General features: G+C 45.2%; 1 protein-coding gene across 5 annotated transcripts in view; it reads left to right on the top strand.

Moving 5' to 3' along the window:
• Positions 1-13,175: 13,175 nt before the first annotated feature.
• The window catches only part of KDM4A (lysine demethylase 4A), a 44,776-nt gene continuing 40,189 nt past the window's right edge, over positions 13,176-17,762 (top strand). For 2 of the 5 annotated variants that reach the window (XM_029946794.1, XM_029946799.1), the window contains exons 1-3: positions 13,494-13,573; positions 15,899-16,075; positions 16,677-16,852. In XM_029946794.1, the coding sequence (XP_029802654.1) occupies positions 15,938-16,075; positions 16,677-16,852 (314 nt within the window). In that variant the 5' untranslated portion in view covers positions 13,494-13,573; positions 15,899-15,937. Of the gene's footprint in view, positions 13,283-13,493; positions 13,574-14,306; positions 14,402-15,898; positions 16,076-16,676; positions 16,853-17,762 lie in introns of those variants that run through there. The other 3 variants (XM_029946797.1, XM_029946796.1, XM_029946795.1) reach the window with 3 other exon arrangements.

The raw sequence follows: 17,762 nt of genomic DNA, 5'->3' as shown, positions 1-17,762 counted from the left end.
AAAAAATATTTAGGGTGCCTGGGTGGCTCAGTCGGTTAAGCCTCCGACTTCGGTTCAGGTCAGATCTCACGTTTGTGTGTTCGAGTCCCGCGTCGGGCTCTGTGCTGACCATTTACTCAGAACCTGGAGCCAGCTTCTGATTCTGTGTCTCCCTCTCTCTCTGACCCTCCCCCCGCTCACGCTCTGTGTCTCTCTCTCTCTCTCTCAAAAATAAATAAACGTTAAAAGAAATTTTAAAAATAAAATAAATAAAATAAAAAACATTAAAAAAGAAATTTTAAAAAAGTTTATTTATTTATTTTGAGAGAGAGAGAGGAGGGGGGAGAGAATCCCAAACAAGCTCTGCACTGTCAGCACAGAACTGGATACAGGGCTTGAACTCCTGAACAGTGAGATTATGACCTGAGCAGGAGTTAGATGCTTAACCCACTGAGCCACCCAGGCACCCCGCAGTGCACACTTATCAAGTGCAATAATACCTACTCATTACCAACCACTTAAATGGACAAGCACTCTACCTTTGTTGTTAAAATTTAATTCCAACAGCCCTGTATAGTTGGTTATATTATTATCTCCTTTTCCAGCTGAAGACTAAGATTCAGAGAGGGCAAGCAAGTCACTCTAAGGCACACAGGAAAGGAGCAGAACCTGGATGTGTGTGACCCAGATCCTGAATGCTTTAACTGCTATACAAATCACAGTCCATGTGGCTTCACTTATCCATTCTTTCCACAAATAATATTCCAGGAGTGTTAACTGAACACTTGGTATGAACCAGGCTTTGTACAAAGTGATGGGATTCAATGGTGGCAAAGCCCCTCCCCTTAGAAGCCTAGTCTGGTGGGAAACAGACATCAGTCACGGAAATCTCACGTATGTAAGTGCAGACTCTCCTGGATGCTGTGTGGGCAAGGTACCAAATACAAAGAAGCAGCCCAGGACTGGCCTGGGACTCAGAAAGGGACTCAGTAAGGAAGTGGGCTTTAGGGAAGGTCCTGAGGAGGGAGGGAATGTAGCTCCTTCAAGGAGTGCTTTAGTCAAACAGGACAAGGGCCAGCATGGCTGGAGCCCAGAGAGCACCAGAGAGTGGTGCAGGGGTGGGGAGAGAGTGGGCAGGGGCCAGATCACTGAGGGCCTGCTAGGCCTAGGCAGGGAACTTGAGAATATTTAAAGGGTTTTCAGTAGAGGGGTGAATTCAGGCTTGCTTTTTGTCTTTGGTTTTGTTTTTATTTTATGTTTTATTAATTTTTTTAAATGTTTATTTATTTTGAGAGAGAGAGAGAGACAGAGCAAGAGCAAGAGCAGGGATGGGGCAGAGAGAGAGGGGAGACACAGAATCTGAAGCAGGCTCCAGGCTCTGAGCTGTCAGCATGGAGCCTGATGTGGGGCTTGAACTCATGAACCATGAGATCGTGACCTCAGCTGAAGCCGGACACTTAGCTGACTGAGCCACCCAGGTGTCCCTATTTATTTTTGAGAGAGACAGAAACAGCATGAGTGGGGGAAGGGCAGAGAGAGAGGGAGACACAGAATCTGAGGCAGGCTCCAGACTGAGCAATAAGCACAGAGCCCTACTCAGGGCTCGAATTCACAAACCGTGAAGTCATGACCTGAGCTGACTTTGGAAGCTCAAGCAACTGAGCCACCAGACACCCCCTGGCTTGCTTTTTGGAAAGATTTCTCTGGCTGCCCATTTGGAGAACAGATTGGAAGGGGCAACACTTACTGTGCATGCAGGTAAATGGTGACGGTGATGTGGGATGGTAGTGATAGGCGAGGGAAGAAGAGAGGGAGGGGGGATATCATTTTGAAAGTAAGGCCAGTAGGATTGAATGTGGGCTATGAGAAGAATCAAGAATGCCTGGGGGCCCCTGGGTGGCTCAGCCGGTTAAACATCGGACTTCAGCTCAGGTCATGATCTCACAGTCCGTGAGCTCGAACCCCGCGTTGGGCTCTGTGCTGACAGCTCAGAGCATGGAGCCTGCTTCAGATGCTGTCTCCCTCTCTCTCTGCCCTTCCCCTGCTCGTGCTCGCTCTCTCTCTCTCAAAAATAAACATTAAAAGTTTTTTTAATCTGTAAATTAAAAAAAGCACAAATGGGTAGAATTTGAGCCAAGTCTTTTTTTTTTTTTAATGTTTATTTAGTTTTGAAGGAGAGGGAGCCAAGTAGGGACACAGAGAGAGGGAAACAGATTAGAAGTGGGCTCTATGCTAACAGCAGAGAGGTCAAGGCAGGGAGATGGTGACCTGACCTGAGGTTGGGTGCCTAACCTAGCGAGCCACCCAGACGCCCCACTGAGTCAAGCCTGAAGAACAGATGGGATTTGGCCTTGAGATGAAGATATTTTGGAGCCTGAGATGCAAACAAAAACCAAATACAACAGTTGGTGGAGGCAAATAAAGGGCCAAACGTGATGTAGAAGTGGCCCAGGGGGCGCCCGGTGTCACCTTTCACCAAGGCTCTTTGTGCCTTTGCCTCTAGTGCTAAGCCATCCTCTGCCACGCAGGGAAAAACGAAGTCAGGGCAACATAGAAAACGTACGTTTTTATTAAACGGAGGAATCCGGGGTGTATTTATGGGTATGTGCCTGCCTGCCTCTGTTTTTATATTTGTATTTTTATATTTCATAGGCTACAAAGCCCTGGTCTTTCCAGTTGACCTTGCCTGCAAGGCTGAATTCCCTTTTCATTTACATGGACTAACCAGACCGCAGAACCCCCACCCAGCCCCCTGCGGAGCGGGTCAGGCTGTGTCAATGCATTCCTGTCGCGTATGGAGATCATGGCTCCCTTTTCTGAGCAGCTAGTGTCAGGCTTTTTGCCCAGAGCCTCCAGAAACTCCACAAAGAAATGTGTAAGTTGATAGGTAGTGCCCACGGGCAAGGGTAGGAATGTAGCTGACCCAGAGGTGAAAACAGAAAGCAGTCATTAGCATACAAACAGTCCTTCCTGTTTGTTCCCTCATTTCCTTCATCACTCATTCGTTATTTAACAAATAGCCTCAGGTCCAGTGTTCGTTACTGAGAGTCTCTGCATCTCAATTCCCTGCGCCATCCAACAGGGGACGGTAATAATGCCTTCTTGTAAAGTTCATTGCGAGGATGAAGTTAGGGGATATCATTCATTCACTCGACAAACCTGTAGCACAAAGAGCTGGGGCTGTCCTAAGTGCTCAGGAGAGTGGCGAGCAAAACACAAGTTCCTGTCCTCGTGGAAAAGACCTTCTGAAGGGGAGAGTTGATGGAAAATAAATAAGACGTATAGTGGTGGGCAGGGAAGTCCTCAAGGAGGAAGCCATGTCAGCGAGGTCCTCAAGCACTAAAGGAGCAGCCGTTAACCCTTGGGAGAATGGGGAGACTGGACAGTGAGCTGGGAGAGCACTTAAACAGGAGTGAGGGTAGGGGGAAGGTTGTAAGTCATTGGAGGACTTGGCTTCCCTCCAGAAGGAGACAGTCAGCCATTTGATGTTTTTAAGAGGAGGAGCAGCACGATGTGTCTGAGTTCTAGTATTTTTTTAAAAACCTTTTTATGTCTTTATTATTTTATTTTGAGAGACAGAGAGCAAGTGGGGGAGGGGCAGAGAGAGAGGGAGACTCAGAATCTGAAGCAGGCTCCAGGCTCTGAGCTGTCAGCACCGAAGCCTGATGTGGGGCTCGAACCCACAGACTGTGAGATCATGACTTGAGCTAAAGTTGGATGCTTAACCACCCAGGCGCCCCTGGGTTCTCGTATTAAAGAGTCACTTCCTCGGCTGTGTTGAAGAGAGTGTAGTGGGCAGGGGCAGAAGCAGGGAGAATTATTCTGATCAGGCTGCTGATGATGGTGGCTTGGGCCAGGGTGGTGGCCGTGGAAAGGGACGGAAGTGCTGGGTTTGGAATAGATTTTGGAGGCAGCAGAACTATATAAATGTTAATGTCAATGCACCGAAAGCACAATTCATAAAAGAAAATAATTCAATGAATTAAACCTCATCAAAATTAAAAACAATTGTGGGGCACCTGGGTGGCTCAGGTCATGATCTCACGGTTCGTGGGATCAAGCCCCCCATCGGGCTCTGTGCTGACAGTGTGGAGCCTGCTTGTCATTCTCTCTCCTGGTCTCTCCCTCTGCCCCTTCCCCAATGGCACAGGGATATCTCTTTCTCTCTCTCAAAATAGTTAAATAAAGTCAAAAAAATAAAAAAAATCTATCCACTTCAAAAGATGCTATTAAAATGAAAAGACAAGCCAAAGAGTGAGGGAAGAAAATATTTACAAAGCCTATATCTGATACAGGACTTGTATCCAGAATGTGTAAAGAACTGTTACAAGTCAATGTTAAGACAATTCATTTAAAAAGTGGACAAAAGAGAAAAATGGATGAAAGATTTAAATAGATATTTCACCGAAGAAGATATATCTGAATGGCTAATAAGCACATAAAAAGCCTGGGTGGCTCAGTCAGTTAAGCTTCCGACTTCAGCTCAGGTCATGATCTCACAGTTCATGAGTTCGAGCCCCACATAGGACTCTGTGCTGACAGCTTGGACCTGGAGCCTGCTTCAGATTCTGTATGTCCCTCTCTCTCTGCCCCTCCCCGGATCACACTCTGTCTCTATTTCTCTGAAAAATAAGCATTAAAAATTATTTTTAAAAAGATATTCAACATCATTCATCATTAGAGATATGCAAATTAAATCCACAATGACATAGCACATCACACTCATTAGAATGGCTCTGATCAGAAAGATAGACAATAACAAATGTTGACAAGGATGTGGAGAAATGGGGACCCTCATCTATTGTTAATGGAAATATAAAATGGTACAGCCATTTTGGGAAAGTTTGGCAGTTTCTTAAAACATAACATAAATTTACTCTATGACACAGACATTCTACCCTTAATTATCTACCAAGAGAAATAAAAACATATGTTCACACAAAGATTTGCATATAAATGTTTATAGAAGCCTTATTCATAATACCTAAAAAGTGGAAACAACCCAAATGTCGGTCAATAGTGTACTCTAACTCAGAGGGTTCAGTCCTTGGAGTGCATGAAATTGAACACAACCCAAGGAAATGTAGACAGCAAAGGAACTTTTGTTGCTTGTTACTAGTAAGGAGACAGGGAGAGAGTGCTTTAGGCTCTTATGGGGTGAGCAGGGGACATTTTTATTCAGTCAGTATAAAAGGGTCTGAGGGTGGGGAGCTTGCCTAGACACTTCCGATTCAATTGTACATTCCTCCTAACATGTCAACACGCTAGTCTTATGTTTTAAAAAATGGGGCGCCTGGGTGGCTCAGTCGGTTACGCGTCCGGCTTCAGCTCAGGTCATGATCTCACGGTTGTGGGTTTGAGCCCCGTATCAGGCTCTGTGCTGACAGCTAGCTCAGAGCCTGGAGCCTGCTTCCGGTTCTGTGTCTCTTTCTCTCTGACCCTCCCCTGCTCACACTGTCTCTCTTTGTCTCTCAAAAATAAATTAAAAAAACATTAAAAAATTTTTTAAAATTACAGTACACTCCACATATAGGAGAAGATGTTAGTATTGTAATGAGCTAAAGGTAACCTCAGGACAACTCGGGGTTTGGGGGCATCTGCACAGGTCTGAGGTTCCAATCCATGCTGATCAGGCGAGACACACCTAGCTAGGGGTTTTCAGGTGAAAAACCTATTTAGGTGTCTCCTTAGCTGGAACTGTTGGTTCTGCAAAACAAAATATATTTCTTCCCTGCTTTTGTCCCTTCCCCTCCTCCTTTTCACAGAGTAACTTCCCATGGCATCCTAGCTTACAATAGTACAATGAAAGGGCACCAGACTGGCTTAGTTGGTAGAGCATACAACTCTTTTTCTCTCAGGGTTGTGAGTTGGAGCCCCATGTTGGGTGTAGAGATTCGTAAAAAAAAAAAAAAAAAAAAAACTACAATGGGATACTATTCAACATCAAAAAAGGAAAGAAATACTGGTGCATGCTATAACGGGGATGAATCTGAAATAAAAATTACGCTAAGTGAAAAAAGCCAGGGGTGTGTGGCTGGCTCAGTCAGTGCAGTACGAGACCTTGAACCTTGGGAGTGTGAGTTCAAGTCCTACCACTGGGTATATGGGTTACTTAAAAATAAAATCTTATTACTTAAAAAAATAAAATCTTGGGGCGCCTGGGTGGCTCAGTCAGTTGAGTTTCTGACTTTGGCTCTGGTCATGATCTAGCGGTTTGTGGGTTCGAGCCCCGCGTCAGGCTCTGTGCTGACAAGCTCAGAGTCTGGAGCCTGCTTTGGATTCTGTGTCTCCCTCTCTTTCTGCCCCTCCCCCACTTGTGCTCTGTCTCTCTCTGTCTCTCAAAAATAAATAAATGTAAAAAATAAGATAAAAAAAAAAAAATCTTAAGGGGCACCTGGGTGTCTCAGTTGGTTAAGCAGCAGACTTCAGGCTCAGATCATGATCTCTCCATTCATGAGTTCATGCCCCATGTCAGGCTCTGTGCTGACAGCGCGGAGCCTGGAGCCTGCTTTGGATTCTGTGTCTCCCTCTTTCTCTGCTCTCCTCAACTTGTGCTCTCTCTCTCAAAAATAAACATTAAAAAATAAAATGAAAAATAAATCTTAACAATAAACAAGGCTGCCAGACACAAAAATCACATATTGTATGGCTCTATTTATATGTGTAGAAAAGGTAGATCTATACAGACAGGAAGTGGATGAAAGGTTTCCTGGGGCTGATAGTAGGGACGGTGGTTGTAGCTGAGCATAAGGGTCTTACTCAGGTGGTATTTTATTTAGGTGATGGAATGTTCTAAAACTGGATTGGGTTGATAGTTGCACAACTTAGTACATTTATTAAAAATGACTAAATTAGAGGCACCTGGTGGCTCAGTTGGTTGAGGATCCAACTCTTGATTTCCGCTCATGTCCTGATCCCAGGGTTGTAGGATCAAGCCTTGCTTTGGGCTGAATGCTGAGCATGGAGCTTGCTCAAAATTCTCTTTCTCTTTCTCTCTGCCCCCCCACGCCCCTCACTTGCATGGGCTCTCTAAAATTAAGGAAAAACTTGGGGCACCTGGGTGGCTCAGTCAGTTAAGCATCTGACTTCAGCCCTGGTCATGATCTTACCGCTCCTGGGTTCGTGCCCCAGGTCGGGCTCTGTGCTGACAGCTCAGAGCCTGGAGCCTGCTTCGGATTCTGTGTCTCTCTCTGCCCCTCCCCCACATGCACTCTACCTCTCTCTCAAAAGTGAATAAATGTTAAAAAAAATTTTTTTTGAAAGAAAAAAGGAAAAATTAAATTAATCATTAAATGATACCCTCAAAATTGGCAGATTTTGTGGTATGTAAATTTTACCTCAATAAATTTGTTTTTGGGACACTTGGGTGGCTCAGTTGGTTAAGCATTTGACTTAGGCTCAAGTCATGATCTCACAATTTGTGGGTTTGAGTCCCATGTAGGGCTCTCTGCTGTCAGCACAGAGCCGACTTTAGATCCTCTGTCTCCCTCTCTCTCTGCCCCTTCCCTGCTCCTGCTCTCTCTCTCTCAAAAGTAAATAAACATTAAAAATTGTTTTTATTTATTTTTAAAAAAGTATATTTATTTATTTTGAGAGAGAGAGAGAGAGCATGAACAGAAAAGGGGCAGACAGAGAGAGGGAGATAATCCCAAACAGGCTCCATACTGTCAGTGCAGAGCCCGATGCAGGGCTCGAACTCACAAACCATGAGATCATGACTTGAGCCGAAATCAAAAGTTGGAGCCAAGTGCCCCAATAAAGTTGTTTTTATAAAAAGAACAATGTCAATGCCAGTGTAAACAATTTATGTGTATATAAAACATTTACCATACCATCTGGAACATAATAAACACTCAATAAATGTGGTTAATTATTCTTATAAAGTAAAGTCTAGGGGCGGCTGGGTGGCTCAGTCGGTTAACTGTCCAACTTCGGCTCAGGTCATAATCTCACAGATCATGAGTTGGAGCCCCATGTCAGGCTCTGTGCTGGCAGCTCAGATCCTGGAGCCTGCTTCAGATTCTGTGTCTCCCTTCTCTCTGCCCCTTCCCCTCTCATGCTCCATCTCTCATGCTCCATCTCTCTCTTTCTCTCTCTCTGAAAACTAAATAACCATTAAAAAACAATTAAAGTCTACACCCAATGTAGGGCTCGAACTCATATCTCGGAGATCTAGAGTTGCATACTTTACCAACTGAGGCAGCCAGGCACCACTATAGTTAACTTTTTAAAAATATGTATTTTTTTAATTTTAATTTTTTTATGTTTATTTATTATTGAGACAGAGAGAAACAGAGCATGAGTGGGAGGGGCAGAGAGAAGGGGAGACACAGAATCCGAAGCAGGCTCCAGGCTCCAAGCTGTCAGCACCGAGTTCAACGCAGGGCTCGAACCCACAAGTGGTGAGATCATGACCTGAGCCAAAGTCAGACGCTCAACTGACTGAGCCTCCAAGGCGCCCCTATAGTTAACTTTTTAAGCTAATAATATTGCAATTATCATTACTGATGTAATGCTTACTACGTGTTGGGCACTGTGCTGGGTGCTGGACAAAGTAAAGCTCCACAGAAGAACCCTTGAGCTAGAAGCGTGGCATGAACTTTATGCCACAAAGACAGACTTTAATGTTCAGATCCCACTGCCATTGCTAGCAAGTCACCCTTAAACTTGTTCACCCGTTTTTTTGCCTTCATAGTAAGCACAACTTCCGTGATTTTATTTATTTATGCGAGCACCTGGTTTCAGGTCTGTCTCCCTCACTGGATTATAAACACCTTGAGGGCAGGGAAAGTTCTGTTCCACTCCTTATGGCAGGTAGGCACCTTCTAGGAGACTTTTGGTTTATTTTTTATTTCTTTTTTTTAAATTTTTAAAATGTGTTTTATTTATTTTTGAGAGACAGAGAGAGACAGCACGAGCAGGGGAGGGTCAGAGAGAGAGGGAGACACAGAATCCAAAGACAGGCTCCAGGCTCTGAGCTAGCGGTCAGCACAGAGCCCGACGCGGGGCTCGAGCCCACAAACTGTGAGATCATGACCTGAGCCGAAGCCAGACGCTTAACCGACTGAGCCACCCAGGCACCCCTTGATTTCTTTTTGAAAAATGTTTATTTATTTATGAGAGAGAGAGAACGAGGAGGAGAGGCAGAGAGAGAGCGAGACAGAATCCAAAGCAGGCTCTGCGTTGACAGCCGAGAGCCAGATGCTGGGCTCAAACTTACCAATGATGAGATCATGACCTGAGCAGAAGTTAGATGTTTGACTGACAAGGCCACCCAAGCGCCCTTTATTTAAAAAAAATTAAAAAAAATTTTTTTAATGTTTTATTTATTTTTGATACAGAGATAGATAGAGCATGAGAGGGGGAGGGGCAGAGAGAGAAGGAGACACAGAACCGGAAGCAGGCTCCAGGCTCTGAGCTAGCTGTCAGCACAAAGCCTGTCGCGGGGCTCAAACCCACGAACATGAGATCTGACCTGAGCCAAAGTCGGAGGCTTAACCAACTGAGCCACCCAGGCGCCCCTAAAAAAAATTAAAAAAAAAAATTTTTTTTCTTGTTAATGTTTATTTATTTCTGAGACAGAGAGAGAGAGAGAGACAGAGCATAAGCGGGGGAGGGGCAGAGAGAGAGGGAGACACAGAATCTGAAGCAGGCTCCAGGCTCTGAGCTGTCAATACAGAGCCCGATGCGCGGCTTGAACTCACGAACTGTGAGATCATGACCTGAGCTGAAGTCAGACACTTACCTGACTGAGCCACCCAGGTGCCCCTAAAAAAAATTTTTTAAAGTAGTCTCTACACCCAACATGGGGCTCAAAATCAAGATCAAGATCAAGAGTCAGAGCTCCACCAGCGGAGCCAGCTGGCGCCCCATTCTAGGAGACTTTGCGGCATCTGATAGGAGCAGTAGTTGCTGCTGATACCGTTCCTCTCCTCCTTATTCCCATGGATGTGGATGGGATGTCTGGAGTTTCAGTAGTCACCTTACAACCATGAGGTGCACCCCTCTGAGGGCCAAAGCCAGGTTGTGAAGTGGGGAGAAAGATGGAAGGAACCTGTCTCTTTGGTGACTTGGTTGAGCAATGAGCCAATGTCAGTAAATACCCCCCTCCAGACTTTTAATACATCAGAGAAAAACCCTTATATTTATTTAAGACCTTGTTGCTAGGGTTTTCTATTTCTGGTATGGAATACATTACTAACCGATAATATCGGTAAGACTGAAGCGATGCTCTTGAGAGATTTTCGTCTAGTGGGAGGAAGATGGGGATGTAAATAAATCCAGGCATTTGTAGAACACTTGTTTGTGGAACTCTGTACAGAGTGAAGTTGTGGACCCCATCAAGGATTCCCTAGTTAGCTATCGGTTTCTGGCTTAGGTGGTCGGGTGCAGTTAGCCCCACTGAGGCAGAAAACCTAGGAGGTGGAGCTCATTTGTGGGGCAAATAGATTAGTTCTTTCCCAGGCATGTGAGTATTAGGTAGGAATCCAGTGGAAGGATCCAGAAAGAGGAAGATGTTTGGATCTGAAGACAGGGGAGAAGACTGCACAGGAGTTCAGAATAGGGGTCATCAATGTGCACCAGAATGAAGCCTGAGAGTTTAAGTGTTTTGAATTCTTGTTTCAGGCTTTATGCTAAGAGCTTTGTATCGTTACCACTTCCATCATCATCCATTCCAGAGCTAACATTTACAGAGCACTTAATACACGCCAGTTTGACTATTAAGTGCTTATGTGCATTATCTCATTCAGTTGTCACTGAAAGAAAGGGAAGTACCGTTCCCATTTTAGTTATAATTGAAGATTAGAGAAATGAAGTAACTTGGCCCAGGTCATACTGCTAGTGAGTTCTGAAACCAGAAACACCTAAGGAGTTTGTAGAATGAGAGGAGAGGGTAAAAGACAGAGAGCCATGAGCATGTCAACATATTCTTAGTTCTTTATTTTTTAAATTAAAAAATTATTTTCTAATTAAACAATTAAGGTATTGTATATATTGAATGTTATGGACAACTTATGTGTGCAGCTCAACGATATTTTATTTTATTTTTTATAGAGGACTTTTTTTAAAAAATTTACTTTTGAGAGACAGAGAGAGACAGCATGAACAGGGGAGGGTCAGAGAGAGAGGGAGACACAGAATCTGAAGCAGCCTCCAGGCTCCGAGCTAGCTGTCAGCACAGAGCCCGATGCGGGGCTCGAACCCACGAACCATGAGATCATGACCTGAGCCGAAGCCGGACACGTAACCAACTGAGCCAACCAGGCGCCCCTCAATGATATTTTAAAACATGAACACACCATTGTAATCACCATCATCCAATTCAAGAAATAGAACGTTACAAAAAACAAGAAAGAAAAAAGTTAAAAACTCCATAACAACAAACTTTACTAACACTCCAGGAGCATTTCTTTTTTTTTTTTTTTTCTCCAGAATCATTCTTTACATTACTCCCTCTTCATTGCCTGCCTCCCACCCAAAGGTAACCTCACCTTTGACTTCTTTCATCATGATTGGTTTTGCTGTAAATATCAACATTTAAGGGGTGGGAAATGAAAGATGAGCTTAAAAAGGTGACTGAAATAAACCGGTCAGAAAAATGGAAGGATGTCATGAGACCGCGCCCAAGTCTCTAACTTCCACCAGTAGTGCACACCAATTGGAATCTAGTGATACAAAGTAGCAATGATCTTGGAAAATCCTCTTTGTAGCAGTGGGAATTGTAGTAAGATAAAATTCATGAAGTAGTTGGTAGTGACCACAGAACTAGCAATTGTGTCTATGCCCAGGTCAGTGAAGTTGGGAAGGCAAGGTGGCAACAGCAAGAAAGACAGCAAGGAGAGCAGTAGGTTCATTCTTTGGCATGACTTGGGGTGGTTTTCCTTATTATGTTGGATTCTTCAGGCTCTTAACTTTGTGAGCTACCCAATATAGTCTATTATTCAATATATTCTTTTACTAGGTCAAGAGAGAACAACTTTGTAATTGTGAAAGGCTATTGGTTGGCTACCCAACCACCAAGGATCACTCCCTTGTCTTTTTTGAAACAGAACTCTTTCTCCCCCCCCCCCCCCCCCTCTTTTTAAGACACATGTGCCCCGCCCAAGGGGAATAAATCGCAACTGATCTACCTCCATGCCACGTAGGTAAAATCATCCTTTTTGTTAGCATCTATTATCCCTCATTTCCACAACAATCCCGCAAGGCAGGAATTATTGTCTCCATTTTCCGATGGGAAAACCCAGGCTCAGAGGAGTGATTGATTTTGAACACAGATCTGATTCCATAGCTCTTTAGAGTACACTACCCCCTAACTCATCTATGACTAATTTTGCACATTTTTTATGATTCTGGTTAAATATTCTACTTTTCTACTGGACTTATCCGAGCGTCCTGTAGGTAGGCTTCCTTGCCCATCATCTGTGATAATGCAGAAGTCCTTGGGGCGACTAAGTACCCCTTAGGAACAACTCCTAATGACTTCTAGGCAGCCCCTCAACTCTCCAGAAGTGCGTCTAATGATTCCCAGGATCTTCTCCCTCGCCCCAAGAGCTGTTCTTAATGACCCCCAAATCCCTGCTCATCGAAGAACTGCTTTTTAATGACCCTAAGGACATCCCACCTCAGAGCTCTTTCTCTTTCAGGAGCCGCTCCCTTCAGGAAATGTCTCTGTTTGCCGGGGGGTGAGGGGTTCTCCATGATACGGACTTTCAGTTTTAAAAACCAAGGTAGTCTCTGGCAGAACGAGACAAGTTGGTCATCCTGTCAGAAATTGCTTGATCTCGGAAGCTGGCTCTAAGGGCTCCCAGCGCACTTCTACCTTAGGCAAGGGTCTCACCCTAAAAAGACTCTGCTCCACCCTTTCGTGAGTAACATCCTACAATAATTTCACGGCCTCTACTCTTACCACCATCCTATTTCCAGGCACTCTCCTCTTTCAATTTTGATTAGCTCTGGGCGGCCAGAAGCCCGCCTATGATTGGCCAGCCCCGTAATCCAGCCAAGATGCTCAGTGGCCGCCGTCCCGAGTGGTACGGCGTTTCCTCCCGGCAACAGCCCGACCCGGGGCGCTCATAGGCTGAGCAGATTGATATGCCCCGATTTTGGGCGACTGCAGCGCTTGCTCATTGGCTGGTGGAGGAATGATAGGGGCTCTCAGATTGGCTGACGCTGTACGGCTGCGCAGAGACCGACTTTCTCGAGGAGGCGGAGCTTCGCCCTTCGCTGGCTGGAAAAGCAGTAGATACGGCTAGCGGCGAGAGCAGGAGCGCAGCCTTAGCCCTGCCGGGGCGGTGGGCTTTAGGTAAGAATTGCAGGGTTTTGGAATCCTTTGGGTTTGTTGCTGCCGTAGCCTTAACCGTGATCTCCGGTGGGGGAGGGGCGGGGTTGCCGTCAGCGGTGAGTGATAGGCATGGTCCTTGGCCAATGGGAACAGGAGCTTCTAATCTGGGTCCTAAGATTGGTCCTTTCTAATCTCTTATGGCCAATGCACGTCGGGAAGGGAGGCGGGTGTACTAGGCCTTATTTTCTTCTTCCTGCGGCCGGGCCTCACTCGCCTAGGCGGCGGGGACGGGAGGGGCTGGCTCTCTACATGGTGAGGATCGGGGACTTGGGGAGAAGGGGGGGCTACCTTGGGAGTGGTACCCGCGGGGGCGGCCGCGAGGGGAGGGGGCGGGAGTTAGAGGTGGTTGTTAGCAACAGCGAGCTTTATTGAGTTATTAGGTACAGGGCCTAGTGCTTGGCGTTTCGCTTGCATCATCTGAGTTCATCACAGCAACCCTGGTGGGCAAGGAGGTTGGGATCCCCATTTTACAGGTGGGGAAACTGAGACTCAGGCAACTCACACAGTCAAGGTCACACAGCTAATAAATATCAGAGACCGGATCTGTATTCAGAATTGTTTTGATTCCGGAGCCGGTGCTCTGAAACTACTAGGCTTTGTTGCCGGAGGGGGGAAATGAAGGAGTCAAGGAACCAGAGCTTTCCCCAGGGAATAGATTGGGGGCAGGGAACCCTAGGGTTGAAGAAAGGGAGTGAGCAACTGAAGGAGGGGCGAGGAAATCAGTTATTCAGTAGTTACCGAGTGCCTAGTCTGTGTCGGGCATTGTTCTAGGTTGTAGGCATAACAAAGATGACTAAGTCCAGAGGCAGGTGAAGCCCCATGAGTGGCTTCCAAGGTCCAGGTAGGTGATGGGGCCTCACTCTGCGTTCATAGGGTTGTATGTTGTTGTCACATTTGTTGAAGATGTTTTGCAGTTTTAAGAAAGAGGGCCCTGGAAATAGATTAAACTTCAGAGGTTCTTCCACCCTTGCATCTGCCCTTGCAGATGGCTTTCGTCTAGGTGGAAGTTACGATGTAGGCAGCATCGAGTAGCGGAAGAAGCGCTGGGAGTGCATTGCAGGACTGTGGGGAAATTTCCTGGTATGTAAAAGGAGGATAAACGTAAACCTGCCCTGTAAAGTTTTGGTTAGGTGTGGGAAAAGCTGCTGGCCAGACACGCTTTATTTTTGGTGAAATGGAAGCTTGAGAGATGTGGGTAGCGGCTCGTTCTCTCCTACCGTAGATAGGTCTGTGCCTATGCTGCCTTCCTAGTCTGTTACTAGGTTGCTTGCTGTTTGGTTGGAGACAGATTTCCCTTCTGAGCTCTCTCTAGGGAACCCTTGGAGCTCAACTGCCATGGCTTTGGGGCCCAGATTTGGGGAGTCCAGGAGAGAAATGTTTTTGCTTCTAAAGTGGCTCCTTTTATCTAGGATGCTTGGTTTTTATTCAGCTGGAATAGTATATTGCGTTATCAGGTAGTGGGATGCACCCACTTAGTCGAAGGCCTCCTCTAGAAACACGATATTTGACCTTTTCCAGTCAGTTTGAAGTTTGCCCTGTATTGCCAGTTTATTGGCCATTTAAATTTGGACCTTTGAATTCTGGGTACGGTACAGTTGAACTAGTCTATAGCTTGATCTCATGTAATACTGCTGAAGTTACATTTTGTTTTAGCTATGACAACAATTTCACTTTACAGTTTTAAATACTAGTATCAGTGTATTTTAACCTATTAAACTTTGTAATCTTGTAGCCAAGCAACTGTCTTTAGGAATCTAGAATAATGCTTTAAGCTTTGCCCTAAAAGGGAGCCCATAGGTTGTTTTTTAAATCTGGTGGTACTACATTTTAATATACCCCAAAGCAGTTATCAAAGGTGAATAAGGGAGCAACTTGAAAAGATTAAGACTAAAATATGGGCCGGGCACCAATAGTATTGTTAGATAGGATCAACGCTCTAGTAATAGTTAAGCTGAAACAGTGTTTCCATTTAAATGAGATTTGAATACATACAATTTTGATACATCCGACTCTCTTTTTTTTTTTTTTAAGTTTTTCTTTATTTTGAGAGAGAGAGAAAGCACAAGGGGCAGGGCCACAGAGAGAGAGAGAGAGAGAGAGAGAGAGAGAGAGAGAATCAGAATCAGAATCCCAGGCACCTGAGCCGAGATCATGACCTGAGCCGAGATCAAGAGATCAAGAGTCAGATGCTTAACTGACTGAGCCACCCGGGATCCCTCATACATCCAATTCTTTTAAATAAAAACTTTTCCATCCATGTTCTTGTTCATTAAAATAACCTATGTAGAGGCAGATTCCAGGTGTGAGGTCATAATGCTTCTTCAGAACTTCTACATCTTTTACTGTTTCAGCACTGACATGGCTAGCATGTTTTTTTCAAGTTCTATTTAAATTCCGGTTAGTTAACATGCAGTGTAATATTAGTTTCAGGTGTAGAGCTCACCTACACTGTCCAGCGCTCATCCCAAGTGCCTTCCTTAATTCCCATCACATATTTAGCCCATCTTCCTTGACATTTCCAGCATTTAACTCTGATTACATTTTATATGAATTTTTGTTCTTAATGTATTTCTTCAGATTCCTGTCTGACCAGAGTGACCTCAGAAAGGAGGGAAAATGGCTTCTGAGTCTGAAACTCTGAATCCCAGTGCTCGGATAATGACTTTTTACCCAACCATGGAGGAGTTTCGTAACTTCAGCCGATACATGGCCTACATTGAATCCCAAGGAGCTCATCGGGCTGGGCTGGCCAAGGTGAGGGTGGGTGGGATTGTTCCACTGGGTGTTTATAATCTTTCCTAAAGGCTGGGTGTGGAGTATATATTTCCTATTTGCAAGTTAATTCCTTTTGTTAACATCTGAAGCACCTTTTAGGCAGGAGGAGAGCTTGGAGTCTTTAAAGGGAGGTAGAGCTTGTGTCCCGGGCCAGCTGCTGTGGTGCCTCCATCCTCTTGGTAGAGATGGGTGCTTTAGTGTTTGCACTTGTGGGCTTATGCCATCCACCTTCTCTTGTCCTCATTTCAGGCTCATCCACACTCTGATTGCAGGTTGGCTTCTCTTGCCCACTTTCCTTTAGATTAAGAGAATCAACTCTTCAGCCTCCTCTCTTGGTGCCCAGATGAGATACTGAGCTGAGAATGAGTATTACTCATCTTCAGTGATAGCAGGCGGCTAGTTGGTGGCTGAAGTGGATCAGGGTTAGCACAGCAGTGTGACTGGCTGTGTTGGGGTGAGCGTGGTTAAATCAGAGTCCCTTTATGGTAAAATTGGCTGGTTGGATAGCCGCCGACCCACGTCCCGGACTATGAGCAGCTTGCCCGATTTCTGATCTCTTTGTTTCCTGTGTTCCCTACAGGTCGTTCCTCCAAAGGAGTGGAAGCCCCGAAAATCCTATGATGATATTGATGATCTGGTCATTCCTGCCCCCATCCAACAGCTGGTGACTGGGCAGTCTGGCCTCTTTACTCAGTACAACATACAGAAGAAAGCCATGACTGTTCGAGAGTTCCGCAAGATAGCCAATAGTGATAAGTGAGTGAAAACATGTTCCTTCCCATCTAGGAGCTCACGACTGCTGCCGTGACCCTGAAGAACACTTTTCTCCACTCTAGCTTCCGTCTCCCTTTTCTGCTCTTTTTTGGAAGCATTCCTACTCTCAGTACTGTGTCACAGTCTAGACGCGTCCGTATTCTTGCCTAAAGTAATCCCATTGTTCTTCCATCAGAAGCAGAATCATTTTCTGAGCCTGGTAAGTTGCAGAGTTGCAAAGGAGAACGTTGGAGTTGCTTCAAAAGGACTTTTTTGCCGGATGTATTAAGAACACCTGCTTATCGAAAAGCGGCCTCAGTAGATGATTCTTGCTCTTGGGGGTTCGTCTTTTATCATGCTCAGGCTCCTCACTACCCATCCAGCAGCTCTCATTTCCATCTTGACATGACAGAATGTGAAAAAGCCACCAAGCTGGTTGCTGTTTTCTGTCTCCACGCTTCATCCTCCATACATTCTTAAACTGTTAGAAGCGGCTTCGTTTAGGCCTGCTGTTTTTAGCTGGTTTCTGTTTATAATATTGAGCTTCATTTGACCTCACATTTACAGAGAATGAGTTTTGTGGTTCCCTCATTGAGCACTGACTGTTCCATCTTAATCCTTTCTCTTGGACTTTTTCCTTTCCCATGTTATTCCTTAGTTTTTAGTGTCCGCAAGGGGTTCCTTCTTTCTTTTCTCTTGCTTTTATTCTTGAGCCCTTTTGATCTGTGTGTCATGACTTCAGCCAGCCAGGTATTATATTTTGTCTTTGCTGTGAATGAGCCCGGAGCTGAACCTGTAGCTGGCCAGCCTTCACACTCCTGGGGGCGTCCCTTCGTGTGCTTTATTCATTGCTCTGTCTCACATCAGATCTTGTTCTATTTCTGTGCTGTTTCTTCTTTTCCTTTGACTGATC

The sequence above is a fragment of the Suricata suricatta genome, chromosome 8 (assembly GCF_006229205.1).
Source record: "Suricata suricatta isolate VVHF042 chromosome 8, meerkat_22Aug2017_6uvM2_HiC, whole genome shotgun sequence".
Lineage (NCBI taxonomy): Eukaryota > Metazoa > Chordata > Mammalia > Carnivora > Herpestidae > Suricata > Suricata suricatta.
The sequence above is the reverse complement of the archived record's forward strand: the minus strand, read 5'-3'. Positions and strand labels throughout refer to the sequence as shown.